At 54.1% G+C, this 13,725-nt stretch overlaps 2 protein-coding genes across 5 annotated transcripts in view; one reads left to right on the top strand and one right to left on the bottom strand.

Annotated features, from left to right (window-relative positions):
- FYCO1 (FYVE and coiled-coil domain autophagy adaptor 1) overlaps positions 1–13,725 on the bottom strand; it is a 74,571-nt gene that overhangs the window by 19,028 nt on the left and 41,818 nt on the right. The gene's annotated exons all lie outside the window — the stretch shown is intronic.
- Positions 4,815–10,592, top strand: CXCR6 (C-X-C motif chemokine receptor 6). Its single transcript, XM_006751610.3, has 2 exons — positions 4,815–4,948; positions 8,663–10,592. The coding sequence occupies exon 2, from the start codon at positions 8,675–8,677 to the stop codon at positions 9,707–9,709; it is 1,035 nt and encodes a 344-aa protein (XP_006751673.2). The 5' UTR covers positions 4,815–4,948; positions 8,663–8,674; the 3' UTR covers positions 9,710–10,592.

The raw sequence follows: 13,725 nt of genomic DNA on the forward strand, positions 1-13,725 counted from the left end.
CACCAGACACCCACTGGCACCCCGCTGCCCGGCCGGGGGCTGTCTGGGCACAGTCCCCGTCAGCCCACGGTAAGTGGGGGAGCCCATCTTCATGAACACCCTGCCCTTCAGGGGCTGAGCGCCGGGAACCCTGAGCAGTGGGGGCTCCATCTATCTAGCCGGAGCTCCCTGGGGCTCCAGTGGGCAGGAGAGGCCGTGTGGCTCTTGGTGGGGCCGTCACTCCAAGGCGGTTCCAGTCTTGGTTTTATGACTAATTGTGACTCTGGGTGCCCTTCCCTCCTCTGAGGCTGTTCTCCCTTCTCTATATGGGAGAAGGTGATGGAACCAGATGGACTCCGGGCTCCGCTCTGAGCTCCAGGCTTGGCTGGAAAAGACTGTAGGTTCCGAAGGACTCCTCGGCCTTCTCCGCGCTTCCCAAGGAAGGTGCAGCAAGAATACGCCTGACCCACCTGCTGCCACCGAGGGCAAGCCTGGTCCCTCGCTGTTTTCTTCCTCCCCACCCCTCGACCTCCTCCTTGCCCACCTCCTTCCGTGGCTCTCGCGACCACTAGCTTCCACATCCCCCATCCTTCTCCCAGGAGAAACAGAATCATAGAACGTCAGTGTGAGAGGCTGTTCAAGGGATCAACCCCCCCCCCCAACCCCCTGCCACTTGACGGACACGGATACGGGGGTCCGAGGAGCCAAGATGGGCCCAAGGCCACTCAGGCCTGCCTCAGGTTACTTGTCTTCATCCTTGGGCAAACTGCAAATACCATACAAGAGAAAGATAAATAACATCCGACAGAACAAACTCTGAAGCTGTAGTTGGTTCTCTCGCTTTTCCAGCATCCAGGATAAAAGATGTCCTAACCCGTCACTGCCTCTCCTCCTCCAGCTCCCCCTTTCTGGCCACGACTATAGACAAGCCCGGATGACCTGTGAGTACGTGCTTCCCAGGGTAGGCCCCCAGCCCCTCCCGGCCCTGGCTGAGGCCCTGCACGGGGGGCGGGGGGAGCAGAGTGAGGCGGGCATGGGTGGGTGATGCCATCCCGAGGATAAGGGTTAGGGGCCCAGAGGTTTCTTCTCAATGGCTCTTCAAACTGTGGGTTGTGACCCATTTAGTGGGTCATGAATCAACTTAGGAAGTTACGACCCACATTAGAAGAAATTGAATAGAAAACGCCAAAGCGACAGGATACTGCGTGTTGTCAGGGGCTCTGGCTTTGCCTTCGTGTCTACATGCGCACATCCGTGGACGGTCAGTTAAAACTCGTATCTTTCCGTGGGACGCAGTGGAAGAGCATCTCCCTTAGTTCAGAGGAGGGCAAACAAGCTTGGGAAGGACAGGCAACAAAAGCAAGGCCGCCAGGGGGCACCCTCTCTCCTGCCAGCACCATTTCCTTTGTTGCCACTGGGGTGTTTTCCTGCAAAGTTGAGACACATTGATTGCCCACAGTGCCCTTCCTTCCTCCCCTTGCTCCGGCCATGGGAGCCTCCTGCTGGCGATGGTGACCCCTGATGGCATGTCACCCTTTCCTGCTGAGCTTCCGTCCCTGAGCCTATGGTCAGGAGAGCTGAACTTGTCTTGAGGCGTACATGTCTGTTTGTTAACTCCTTCCACCCTCTGGGGCTGGTCATCTTGGCACCCCCGGAGATCCTGCCCTGCACACTGTCTGTGCTCAATCAACATCCAGATTGTGTGCCCCACGGAGAGCTGGCCTTCTGTCCCACATGCCCCCACACACAGGACATGCCCAAGGCTCCATTTGAGAACCAAGTGAGAATAAAGTGGTGTCCACAGACAAGACAGATGGTGAGGAAGTCCCCGGCAGTGCAGTCCAGGGGTCCGCGCCTGCCTGGATGAGGGGTCATGGGGGAGCGGGGTCCCCCCACTTGGTCTCTACGGCTGGATTCTACAATAGCTTCCTCTCACAAATCAAAATGCCTCAGCTGCTTTTTCATGTAATTACTGTACAACCTCAGTCCTGCAGACTGCCCAGGGGCAGATCCTTTGGCTGCTGGGATCGGCAGAAGAAGAAAGGATGCCTAAAAAGCCCCCATGGCCCGAGCGTCTTGCCGACTGCCTTCCTCAGAGGTCTCCACCTGCTCCTCGGCCTCGCTAAGCAGCTCAGTGAGAAAGGCTGCTTCCCCCGATTACCCAGGGTCCCCAGGCCAGCTTCTATCTGTGGTCAGCAGACGACTCTACGATGCGCTGCCCAATTCAGCCGCCACTGGCCTCACGGGGCCGCTTGAACTCAAATTCATCACAGTTTGGCTCCTCGGCGGCACCGGCCACACCTCAGGGGCTCAAGGGCCACTGTGTGGGACGGTGCGGACCCAGGACAGGTCTGGCCTCGCAGACCGTGCTCGTGAGCAGCATGGGCTCGGAACATGGTGCCGAGCCCACTCTCTGTGGGATCTGGGGGCATTTTCCCATTTTACTATTAAAAGTAAGTTCTGGCTAGTTTTTCTTGCAGTCATTGGCTTCCTTTTTGCCTAAAAAAACCCCGAGTGATGAAGAGCACTTCTGGTATTTTGATTTCTGATTACTCAGTTTAACCATGGTCCGACCACAATTACCCAAACCTGCATGCCCGACCTCAAAACCAACGGCCGGGCAGCACTTGGGCACGCCTTCCCGGCTCTAGAAGGAGCAGCCTTCTGGTCAGGCTCTTTTTCTGAGAATTTCGGTCCTAACTGACCCTCAACGGCCCCCACTGACCACCAGGGCTTTGCAGTGAGACTTCTGCCTGCAGCAGGAACTGCCTCAATCCTGGGTCCTGGGATTGACGTTCCACCCAGGGCTCTGGATCGGGAGCGGCAGGGGTTCTGGAACGGTGAGCAGGTCATTGCACTCTGACTTCCAAGATAAACCTGGCTGTTGCTTCTTAGTCTATCCTTCCCCCGGTTCTGTTTAGAAAACGTTTAAGGATTCCAGGGGCAATCTAAGACATGTGATTGGGCCGTTGCCCTTGGCAAGTTCAGAGTTTTGTTTCAAAGAAAAGTGATGCCCTTGAAACACGGAGCACTACAAACTGGCAGATAAAAAGATCCACTGGCACTCTGTAAAGTGGCTGAAGTAAGATTCTGGCCCCCAGAGGGTGAGTGGCTCCCTCCAATCTGGCTGCAAGTCTTTCCCTGGAGAACCTTCTGCTGGAGAACGGTGATGACAAATGCAGCCGTGCTTTCTCAGATACACGAACCCGCCCGCCCCGCAAGCCCGCACACAGTCGTGGAGAAGGCCAGGGCGAGGCCCCTTTCTTCCCATGGAGTACAAGTGTGCTTGTCCTTCCAAGACACAAGGGCCTGGCCGCGTGAGCGTGTTTGACAAGGCTCGGGCTCTTCTCTGCTCCGGGAACTGGTCCCAAATGCCACAGTTGGTGTGGCCCTGGGAAAGGCGCATCTCTCGAAGCACAAGAGATTCCAAAATGAAAGGCTGGCTCGCTCCGAAGGGGTGTCTTGCCTTAAACGGTCTCTCTCAGAGGATGGGTGCTTTGGCCCACCTCCCCTGCACTTGTCATCGTCCACCGGCCCCTGCGTCCACCCACCACCTGTCTAGAGGCACACACTCTACAGAGCCTCACGGCTCCTGCCCTCAGGGAACAGCTCATTCATTTGTACCAGTGTGGTGGAAGAGTTTGAACTAGTCCGTTCAGAAAAGCCTCGAAAATCCATGAGCGCTCTTCAAAGTTTCTACTAGGGCTCCCTGGGAGAGCTCCGTGCTCAGCAAGTGGTGCAGGGAGCATGGGCTCTGCACCTGTACAGATCCTGGGGGACCCCAGGGGCGTGCGTGCTCTTGGGCGAGTGAGCTCATCTCTCGACCCTTCTGCTTACTCATCTGTAAAGGAGTAAGGCTGGACAGCTAGGTGGGAAGCACCCGGCACAGGGCCTGGTTCCCAGTGCCTGACACCCTGCCCTCAGGAAGAGCTGCAGGAGCCGCTGTGCCCAGCAGATGCACACCAGCCGTGACGGGGAACGGGCTGAATGGGGTGCAGAGTCAGGAGAGGGGGGGCCCGGTGAGTGGGCACGAGGGCAGCTGCTTCTGGGAAAGCAGAGATGGGAGTCCACGCCTCTACCCAGCAGACCTTCCCCAGAGGAACGGGAGCGCGGCAGGCATCCCTCCAGCTCCTGCCTCCTGGGGCGTTCTTCCCCGGAAGCGTCAGCATGTCGGGGTCAGGGAGTCCGACAACTAGAACTGTGCTGTCACCAGGTGGTCCATATCTGGGGAGTTCCAGCGGTGGGGACAGCCTCGGGGAACCAGAGGACTCCACGTCATGTGGGTTTAGGTGGCAGGGCTGTGTCAGGCCGCCTGGCTGACCCATCCCCTAGGGGCCCTCCGGTGCTCTGGCAACGAGAGAGCCCTGGGTTTGTTTCCTGGAAGCGCCAGTTTTTAGCTCTGTGCACGTGGGGCTGTTATTTCGGCTGGGGCCCTCAGGGTTTTCATCTGTAAAATGGGAAGAGTACCTATTCTGCAGGGCTGCGGTGAGGATCAGGGGCTATCACCATGTGGGAGCTGCGCGCATACCCCGAAACCGGGCCACAGCACGGACTTCGCATTGGTCAGGTCCCAGCGGCTCCAAAGAGACATGACTAGCGAAGGAAATGGTACAAATGCTGTAGTCTTCAGTGGGCTGCCTGAGCCAGACCTACTTCTTGCTCCCCTTTGTTTACAAATAAAAACCCTCTGAGGTCCTGGCCGGTGATTATGTCCATGGCCAGCCAGCAGGGAGTGCAGGAGATGAGAGCCACCGCTTCCTCTCACCCCCAGATTACACGGGTGCAGGCTGGTCATGTGGATTCTGATGTACAAGGCAGGGGTGGGTAGAGCTGGGTCTCTTATGATCACCAACCAAGGGCGCTCAGAAGACAGTCAACGGAAACACGGGCCACATCACACAGAGACAGAGGCAGACCTTGCTGCTTCGAACAAGCTCATTTCTGGGACAAACTGAGAGCCTCTCTGCTGGTGAGTCATTTATCTTCTTGTTTATAGAGTTCAAAGGCAAGTACTAACCTCAGGCTGCTGGGGTCCTCTGATCCCTGCCTGCGGTGCAGTGTGGGGTAAAATGTCCAGGCTTTAGAGCTCGGCCGCTCTCGGTTCGAATTCTGCCTCTGCCCCACGACCCGAGAACTGTGAAGTGACTTAACACGGTTCTGGGCACAGAGCAAGAGCTCGTAAGCTGATGGTATTGGTAGGTGCCGTCCCAGGGAGACGGGAGAGTCTAGCCACTGGCCACATCTGTCCGCTGAATAATCTCTCATTCTTGGTTTTTGTTTCTTTTGCATTATAATTTAGAACACAGGCTCTCAGATAGTTGTCTTGTTTCTTCTCCCCATGTAGGTCAATATACCAATGCAAAAACTTCGGAAAAGGTAGAAAAACATAAAGGGAGAAGGGAAATAAGCCATCTTGAATTCCACAGCTAGAGGCAAACTGTTGATAAATTCTGGGCAGGTTTTTTTTTTTTTTTTTTTTAAAGATTTTATTTATTTATTTGAGAGAGAGAGAATGAGAGACAGAGAGCACGAGAGGGAAGAGGGCAGAGGGAGAAGCAGACTCCCCGCTGAGCAGGGAGCCCAATGTGGGTCTCGATCCCGGGACTCCAGGATCATGACCTGAGCCGAAGGCAGTCGCTTAACCAACTGAGCCACCCAGGCACCCTGGGCGGGTTTTTTTTTATGTTTTAAAAAATATAGTCAAAATTGGGGTGGCTGGCTGGCTCAGTTGGTAGAACATTCGACTCTTGATCTCAGGGTCGTGAGTTCAAGTCCCACGTTGGACGTGGAACCTACTTTAAAATATGTAAGTATATATATATATATCAAAATCACATAGCTCATCATGGATTCTTTTTTTTTTTTTTTAATTTGGGGGGGTACGGGCAGAGAGAGAGGGAGAGAGAGAATCATAAGCTCCCCACACCCAGCAGAGCCCCACGTGGGGCGTGATCTCAGGACTCTGAGATCATGACCTGAGCCGAAACCAAGAGTCTGAGCCACCCAGGTGTGCCATCATCGTGGATTCTTAAACAAGGGTCCACAGAATACGTGGCAGAGGGACTCAAAGGGCTCACAAGCCCTCAGAAACGCAGGCAGGTATGCACGTTACTTCTGAGGAAAATGTCTGTGGCTTTAGGAGACTCTCAAAAGGGTTTATGATCAAAGAAAGTTAAGAATCATGATCAATTTTACATCCTTTTGGTCATGTACTCATTGTGACAGTAACAGTCAAAGCTAATTGTGCACATTTACTTTGTGCTTCCACTGCTGGGGGTCGTTTCGAGGTAGTACATTCTCCAGAATCATTTAAAGCACTTCCTAAACATTTGAGTTATGTTCTATTTTATATCTGAATTGCAGTTTGCTACTCTACTTATGATCAGACATTTACACTGCTTCCAAAGTTGAATACATTACTTTTTTAAAAAACTGCAATCAATCAACATAGGACTTTGGCTATAAAAGATAAAGACAGGAGTGATTTTAACATTTCTAGAAGGGAAACTAATTTTTTTTTTTAAATACTTATCCACTTATTTTAGAGATAGTGACAGTGACAACACGAGCAGGGAGGAAGGGCAGAGGGAGAGGGAGAGAGAATCCCAAGCAGACTCCACACTGAGCAGGGAGCCTGATATGGGGCTCAAACTCACAACCCTGAGATCGCAACCTGAGCCAAAACCAAGAGCCAGATACTTAGCCGACTGCGCCACCCAGGCAGGCGCCCCAGAGGGAAACTAATTTTCAGTACTCTATCTGCACAGAACTGTGCGGCCCCAATCTGTTAGCATGACATACCTGATTACAAATGAATCCGTACGGGCCCAGTGTAGTGTCTGCAGCAGCTGTAACAGGATTTCTTATAAACAGGCAAGAGTCAGGCGGTTAATAATGGAGACTTGGTAGTACTCTCAAGGAAAGCAAAGCCACTTGTTTCATAGTCTAAGTGATGAAGCAAATGTTTTTGTGTCCGCATGAAGCAGTACCACATACACACCCTCCTCTGACTTAACCCAGCAGCCCGCTGGTGGGGCCTGAGGACTGCGGCTGGCCTATCACCCTTCCACACCTCACATTTTGTGGTCTAAGAGCAGGGACCTTTCACTGAGTAGTCTCATCCCAGATGTGGAGGTCCTTCCTTGGAGAGAAAGTGTGCCCTGTCCCCACGAGGACCGAGGGGGCAGCGCCAGGACTGATACCATCTCCAGACAGGACAAGAAGTCTTTGAGTAGATTAGAAAGGACACATGATCTCTCCGTGGACAGATCCCTGAATGGCCAGTTGACATTCTGACTTTGCTAAACCAAATGCCTGTTTTTCTTGAGACTTCTTAAGGTATTAGCAGGATATGGTCCTGGGTCACCAGAAATAAGCCACTGTGTGCTCAGTTCTCCGCAGGTCAGTGGACGGGCACCCCGCCAAAGCCGCCCCTGCTCCCACGCCACAGTACCTCACCCTCATGTCCTGTCTGTGCTCCTTGGCACGGTCACGGGGCAGAGGGAAGGGACGGCCTTGAAAGGCTGGGAGCCCCAGGCAGGAAAGGCAGCTCTTTGGTTGTTGCTACAAGCCTCGCTGCAAGGCTGGCCCCTGGCCCCGCTGCAGTAGCCCACCCATCTGGTGTCCCATTTTGGCCACATCTTCCATTTTTAAAAAGGAGACCCCTTGGGCCTAAGCTGCCAGTCACACAAGCTAAAGTAATGCTCCCTTCTGGGGAAGTGTTCCTTTTAAAAGATTCCCGAAGATGAGGAAGTCTTCCAGAAACCAGGCTCTGGTGGTGGAACGGGGCGTGCCAGGCACGAAGGGGCAGGCTGGGCCGGGCTCTGAGGAGAGCTGCCCGATTCCCTGGCCGCGGCCGGCTCCGCCACGGTGCTGGCCAGCCTGGTGCTTTCTGTGCCTGGTTTCTCTCGCATCCAGATCTAGGCAGTGGAGGGCAAGGAAAGACAGGATAGACTGTCTACCCAGGCAGAGAAGTCCTGGTCATCCCCCAAACCCCTTCTGGTCTCCAGAAGTCTCCTCAATGGGGGATACTCGCCTTAGCTTCCACAAAGAGCAGGGGTCTAATTTAATAGAAAATGAGGCACAGGATGGGCAGACGAAGGCAGGCCTGCCCACTACAAAGCAGTTCTATACTTCCAGAAAGGCACCACCCCCACTTTACCACATGGGGACCTTTGCTTTCAAGACCAGTCGGCACAGGATTTTCTGGACTGTGCGTGGGGTCAGTTACGTGTTGTCTCCCAGGTGGGTGAGAGCCTTGGGATTTCAGGACTAACTGGGGCACCTGGGTGGCTCGGTTGGTTAAGCGTCTGCCTTCGATTCAGGTGATGATCTCAGGGTCCTGGGATCGAGCCCCACATCGGGCCCCCTGCTCAGCAGGGAGCCTGCTTCTCCCTCTCCCTCTGCCCCTCCCCCCTGCTTGTGCATGTGCTCTCTCTCATAAATAAGAAAATCTTTAAAAAAAAAAAAAAGGATTTTAGGGCTAATTAAGGGCCCCTCGTCCTGTCTGAGCAATCACCCCTCAGCACTGTCTGTCTCCATCACACTGGACTGCGTGGTCACTGAGCAGAACGTAGGTGGGTTCAGGAGATAACTATCTGCCCCCTAAAAGTGGGGCAACAGGACTGTAGAACAGGAGGTGTCCCCCTCGGCCCCGACTATAATTCCTGTGTTTGCCTCCCAGACGTTCACGAGAATGTGCGCCATGGAGGAGAATGACTATGTCGACCCCGGGTTCTTCAACACTTCCAGTGACGGCAGCCAGGGGCATAAACGCTTCCTAGAGTTCCGCAAGTTCTTTCTGCCCTCCATGTACCTGGTGGTGTTCATCTGTGGCCTGCTGGGTAACTCGCTGGTGCTGGTCGTATACATCTCCTACCAGAAGCTGAAGAGCCTGACAGATGTGTTCCTGATGAATCTGCCCTTGGCTGACCTGGTGTTTGTCTGCACTCTGCCCTTCTGGGCCTACGCAAGCATCCACGAGTGGGTCTTTGGCAAGGTCGTGTGTAAAACCCTGCTGGGCATCTACACTCTGAACTTCTACACGTCCATGCTCATTCTCACCTGCATCACCATGGACCGCTTCATTGCAGTGGTTCGGGCCACCAAGGCCTACAACCAGCAGGCCAGGCGGATGGCCTGGGGCAAGGCCATCTGCTTGCTCATCTGGGTGATCTCCCTGCTGGTTTCCCTGCCACAGATCATCTACGGCAACGTCCATTATCTCGACAAGCTTGTCTGTGGTTATCACAATGAGGAGATTTCCACTGTAGTTCTCGCTACCCAGATGACACTGGGGTTCTTCCTGCCACTGCTCGCCATGATGGTGTGCTACTCAGTCATCATCAAGACCCTGCTTCACGCCCGAGGCTTCCAGAAGCACAAGTCTCTGAAGATCATCTTCCTGGTGGTGGCTGTGTTCCTGCTGACCCAGACGCCCTTCAACCTTGTGAAGCTCATCCGCAGCACGAGCTGGGAGTACGCCACCATGACCAGTTTCCACTATGCCTTCATTGTTACAGAGGCCATTGCCTACCTGCGGGCCTGCCTTAATCCTGTGCTCTATGCCTTTGTTGGCTTGAAGTTTCGGAGGAACTTCTGGAAACTTATGAAGGACATTGGCTGCCTCCCTTACCTGGGGGTCTCGACTCAATGGAAGTGTTCCGAGGATGCTTCCAAGACCTGTTCTGCCTGTCACAACGTGGAGGCCACCAGCATGTTCCAGCTGTAGGCCTTGCCTGGGCTTGGAGAGCTGCTCAGGAGCTTGCAGGAGTACGGCTGTGTGCTCTGGATGCAATGAGGGAGGCTTTGTTTATGGCTTGCGCTTTCTCATGGAGAAGTCACCCAACCCTGTGGCTGTTGTGGGACGCTGCTTCTCGGGCATGAACACATTCTGCTCTCCTCTTGAACCCCCAGGCCTAAAGCTCAGTGTGTGTGGGGGGGAAGCTCTAAGAACCGGAAGGGCTTTCCTTCCTCTAGCCCCAAGAACGCTAGCTCCCAGGGAATGATGTGTGACCCTTAAGACCTTAGGTTCTCCTTCCTGAGGACTGGGACTAAACGCTGAAGAGGGGAGCCTGGCCACACAGCTGCTGAGGGCAGGTGATACTCCAGGCTCCCCAGTTCAGAAGACTCCTCTGGTCACTGGGAAGCAGGGAGATTAGAACAGCCATGAAAGCGAGTCCTGGGCCACATGGCTGGGACCTCAATCACCAGGCACCTGACAGAAATGAGAACAGGCTCTGCCTCACCTGGGGGCTGGGCCTTTATATAGAGAGATGCTTATGTTCTCTCTGATTAATCCTGGAAGGAGGAACACCAGGGAACATGAATGGGCCCAAACAAATTAGTCAGCTGAGGATTCCAGGGGTCCACAGAATGTTAGGAAAATGTGCAAAGCAGCGTTTCAGACAATCGTGAATCTAAGCGGCATTTCTGAAATGTATTCTTTGGTGGGTTTGCTCATTTAAAAACTAAATTGTCCAATGCCTGATACACGCACGCACATATAAATCATGTATCAGTGTATATAGAATACAATCACGCCTGTATCAAACAGCATATGATTTTCATGACGAAGAAATAAAACCTTTTTAAAGTCTCTAAACTATGTTTATCCTTTGGCACATTCTACTTCATTATTTTTTTTAAAGATTTTATTTATTTGAGAGAGAAAGAATGAGACAGAGACAGCATGAGAGGGGGGAGGGTCAGTGGGAGAAGCAGACTCCCCGCTGAGCCCGGAGCCCGATGCGGGACTTGGTCCCGGGACTCCAGGATCATGCCCTGAGCCGAAGGCAGTCGCTTAACCAACTGAGCCACCCAGGCGTCCCACGCACCTTCTACTTTACTGTGGTATGCCTGGAATATACGGAAAAGTGATTACTTACAGGCTCGGAGCATAGGAAGCAAGTTAAAATTGCAACCTTTCAGGGCACTGCTCTGTCAAGGAAATGGAATATACCAGTGATCACTCCTTCACTGTGGCTTTCAACCTCCTGACTAAACTGTGAAGTACATTTGTATAACCTCCTCAATATGGTCACAGGATGAGGCAATTCTAAATGTCAGGCACTTGAGTATGTTTATTAGATCCTAGCAATCTGCTCAGTAGGTAAAGTTGCCTTTTTGGCTCATGCTTTACAAAACCACTCACCAAAACGGAGAGAACTGATCGCCAGCAGTGAAAGGGAGCGCACAGGGCGGTGGGCCAGATCCGGCTTAGCAGTGTGGCTCTGGGGTCCGGACTGACCGGAGTGGAATCCTGGCTTGGCTCTCACTCGTTGGCTAGACCAGTCGGTAATCTCTTTAACCGCTTTTGTTTTGGTGAAACGTGGGCCATAACAGGACCGCCTCTGGGGGCTGGCGAGGGGAGGGCTTGAGATGACGTGTACAAAATACACTCAGCACAGTGTGCATTGGGCGGGGGGGGGAGGGCTGCAAGGATGGCAACAGCAGCACGAGAACCAGCGACACACAGAGGCCGCGGGTCGTCCTTTGTGAGCTGGCAAGGCGCGGAGCGTGTGCTTCGTGCCTCCAGGGCTGTGTGGCACGTCCCCTACACTCTGGTCCAGCTGCGCAGGCCCACATGAGCCTCCCTACTGTCTCCCGCTCGTGCCTAAATGCACCCACGAGAGCAGCTGCTTCCAGGGTAGCCAGGCCACGTGGACCCAGAGCTTCCTCGCTCAACAAAATCTGCCCTTTCTGTGGTGACAAGGCTGACTTTCATCGTCTTTAAATTGGCTTCAGGGCGCCTGGGTGGCTCAGTTGGTTAAGCGACTGCCTTCGGCTCAGGTCATGATCCTGGAGTCCTGGGATCAAGTCCCGCATCGGGCTCCCTGCTCGGCAGGGAGTCTGCTTCTCCCTCTGACCCTCCTCCCTCTCATGCTCTCTGTCTCTCATTCTCTCTCTCTCAAATAAATAAATAAAATCTTAAAAAAAAAAAAAAATAGAAGTAGTGTGGCCCTGCTGAAATTAAAAAAAATAAATTAAAATAAATAAATAAATAAATAAATAAATAGGCTTCAAATACAAAACAAACAAAAACACACACACAAAAAAACAGGAAAAAAAAAAACTGGCCTCAAAGTGGGAGTTTCTGTCACCCTCCTTTGTGAGTTCACCTTGAGGGTCAGCACTTCTGATAGCGGGGCCACCAGCCCCTGGCTTCCACAGAACGAGACAGAGGCCCTACCTGGAAAGGAGGATGTGAGGAGGCAGGGAGCCAGGGGCCCTGCGGTACCACTACACATTCCCACGAGGGAAGTGGTGTGGTGTGACAGGCACAGCAGGGCTCTGAGGTCACTCAGACGCCGGCTCAGTGGCTGCTCCAACTCTGTGCATCCTTGGGCAAGCCACTCAGCCTCCCCAAGGCCGGTTCAGCATCCACAGCACACCACACCCTCCCTCCAGGACTGCTCCTGAGGCCTGGACAGTGCACTAGGAGGGCCAAGCTGGGGGCTGCCTGGCCACGGCAACAGAGGGGCAGCTGCGGGGATCGCTGGCTTCCCCCTAACCAGGTGGCTACCAGGCTGAGCCAAACAAGACTGGGCACCCATCAGGCCATGTCCCGGCCCGGGCCTGTGTTACACGCCTTCTCTCCAGGCTCCCTGCAGAAATGCTGTGCCCCTCCTTCTACAGCTTAGGAAAGCCCCGGACGGCACAGCCATGGACTCCTCCTTTATCTTCTCTGTATCCTCAGTCACTCATCGCCCCTGCATCTCTGGGCCCTTATCTGCTACACCCGAGAGTAGATATTTTCCCAAGCCCTCCCCTGCGTATACAGCATCGCTGCCAACAGAGGTGGGCGCAGCGCACGGAGGTTACAGTGCGCTGTTACGTCTTGATTTTGTTCTGTCCACATAACAGCCCCATAAAGGGCAAGTTCCCAGCCTCAACCCTCCTGGGCTCCTCCCCCTGACTCTGCTCATACACACCAGCACATGACGGGGTACAGGTGGGGGGGAGCGGTTTGAGGCCCTGGACGGCCACACTGTCTGAGACGTGGTGAGCACAGGGGGACCCCTATTCCAGGGGCTGCCTGGGAGCCAGAAGCCCAGGTGACTTCAGTAGGCATTCGGGACGAGGCACAGGTGCTGTAGGAACAAAGGGCTGAAGCTGCCCCTGTGGGTGGCGGGGAGGGGAAAGGGCAGGGAGCACGGGGCCCAGGAGTGGAGGGGGTGCTCACTCTGACCTTCTCCACCAAGGGCCCCTCCAGGCAGCGCCCGTTCCGGGGGCCTGGGCCTCCATGGTCTGGGGTAACTCCCAACACCGTTCGGTGGGAGGCCTAGCACTATCATCCCCGTTTTTCAGGTGAGGAAACTAGTTCAAAGAGATGAATACCTGCCGAAGCTCACACAGCAGAGCGAAGGGCTAGGCCTCCAGGGAGCAGCCTCTCTCTCTGCTGGCCAATGGAGGGTTCCTGCAGCTGATGGACTCAAGGTACCCGCCAGCTCTGGAGTCATCAAGGGGGAGATGGTGGGTTACCCCAAGCACAAGGCGGCTTTCTAACCTTAACCATCCTTACCATATCCTGTTCTCGTGTTGTTTCTGAGATGCAGGCATCACATCTCCTGGCTGGTGACAAACCCACCATAGCTCCCACAAAGCACTGTGACCACGAAGGGCCAGTCATGAAGCAATTACTGGCAAAGGGGCTCGGAGGCGCAGGGACAGTCTCTATGAGTTTGGCTCAGTATCACTGGGCATCTGACCGGTCTTCCTTGGAGAAGGACTGGGGTACTAGAGACA

This window comes from Leptonychotes weddellii, chromosome 1, assembly GCF_054177405.1.
Source record: "Leptonychotes weddellii isolate Sample4059 chromosome 1, ASM5417740v2, whole genome shotgun sequence".
Lineage (NCBI taxonomy): Eukaryota > Metazoa > Chordata > Mammalia > Carnivora > Phocidae > Leptonychotes > Leptonychotes weddellii.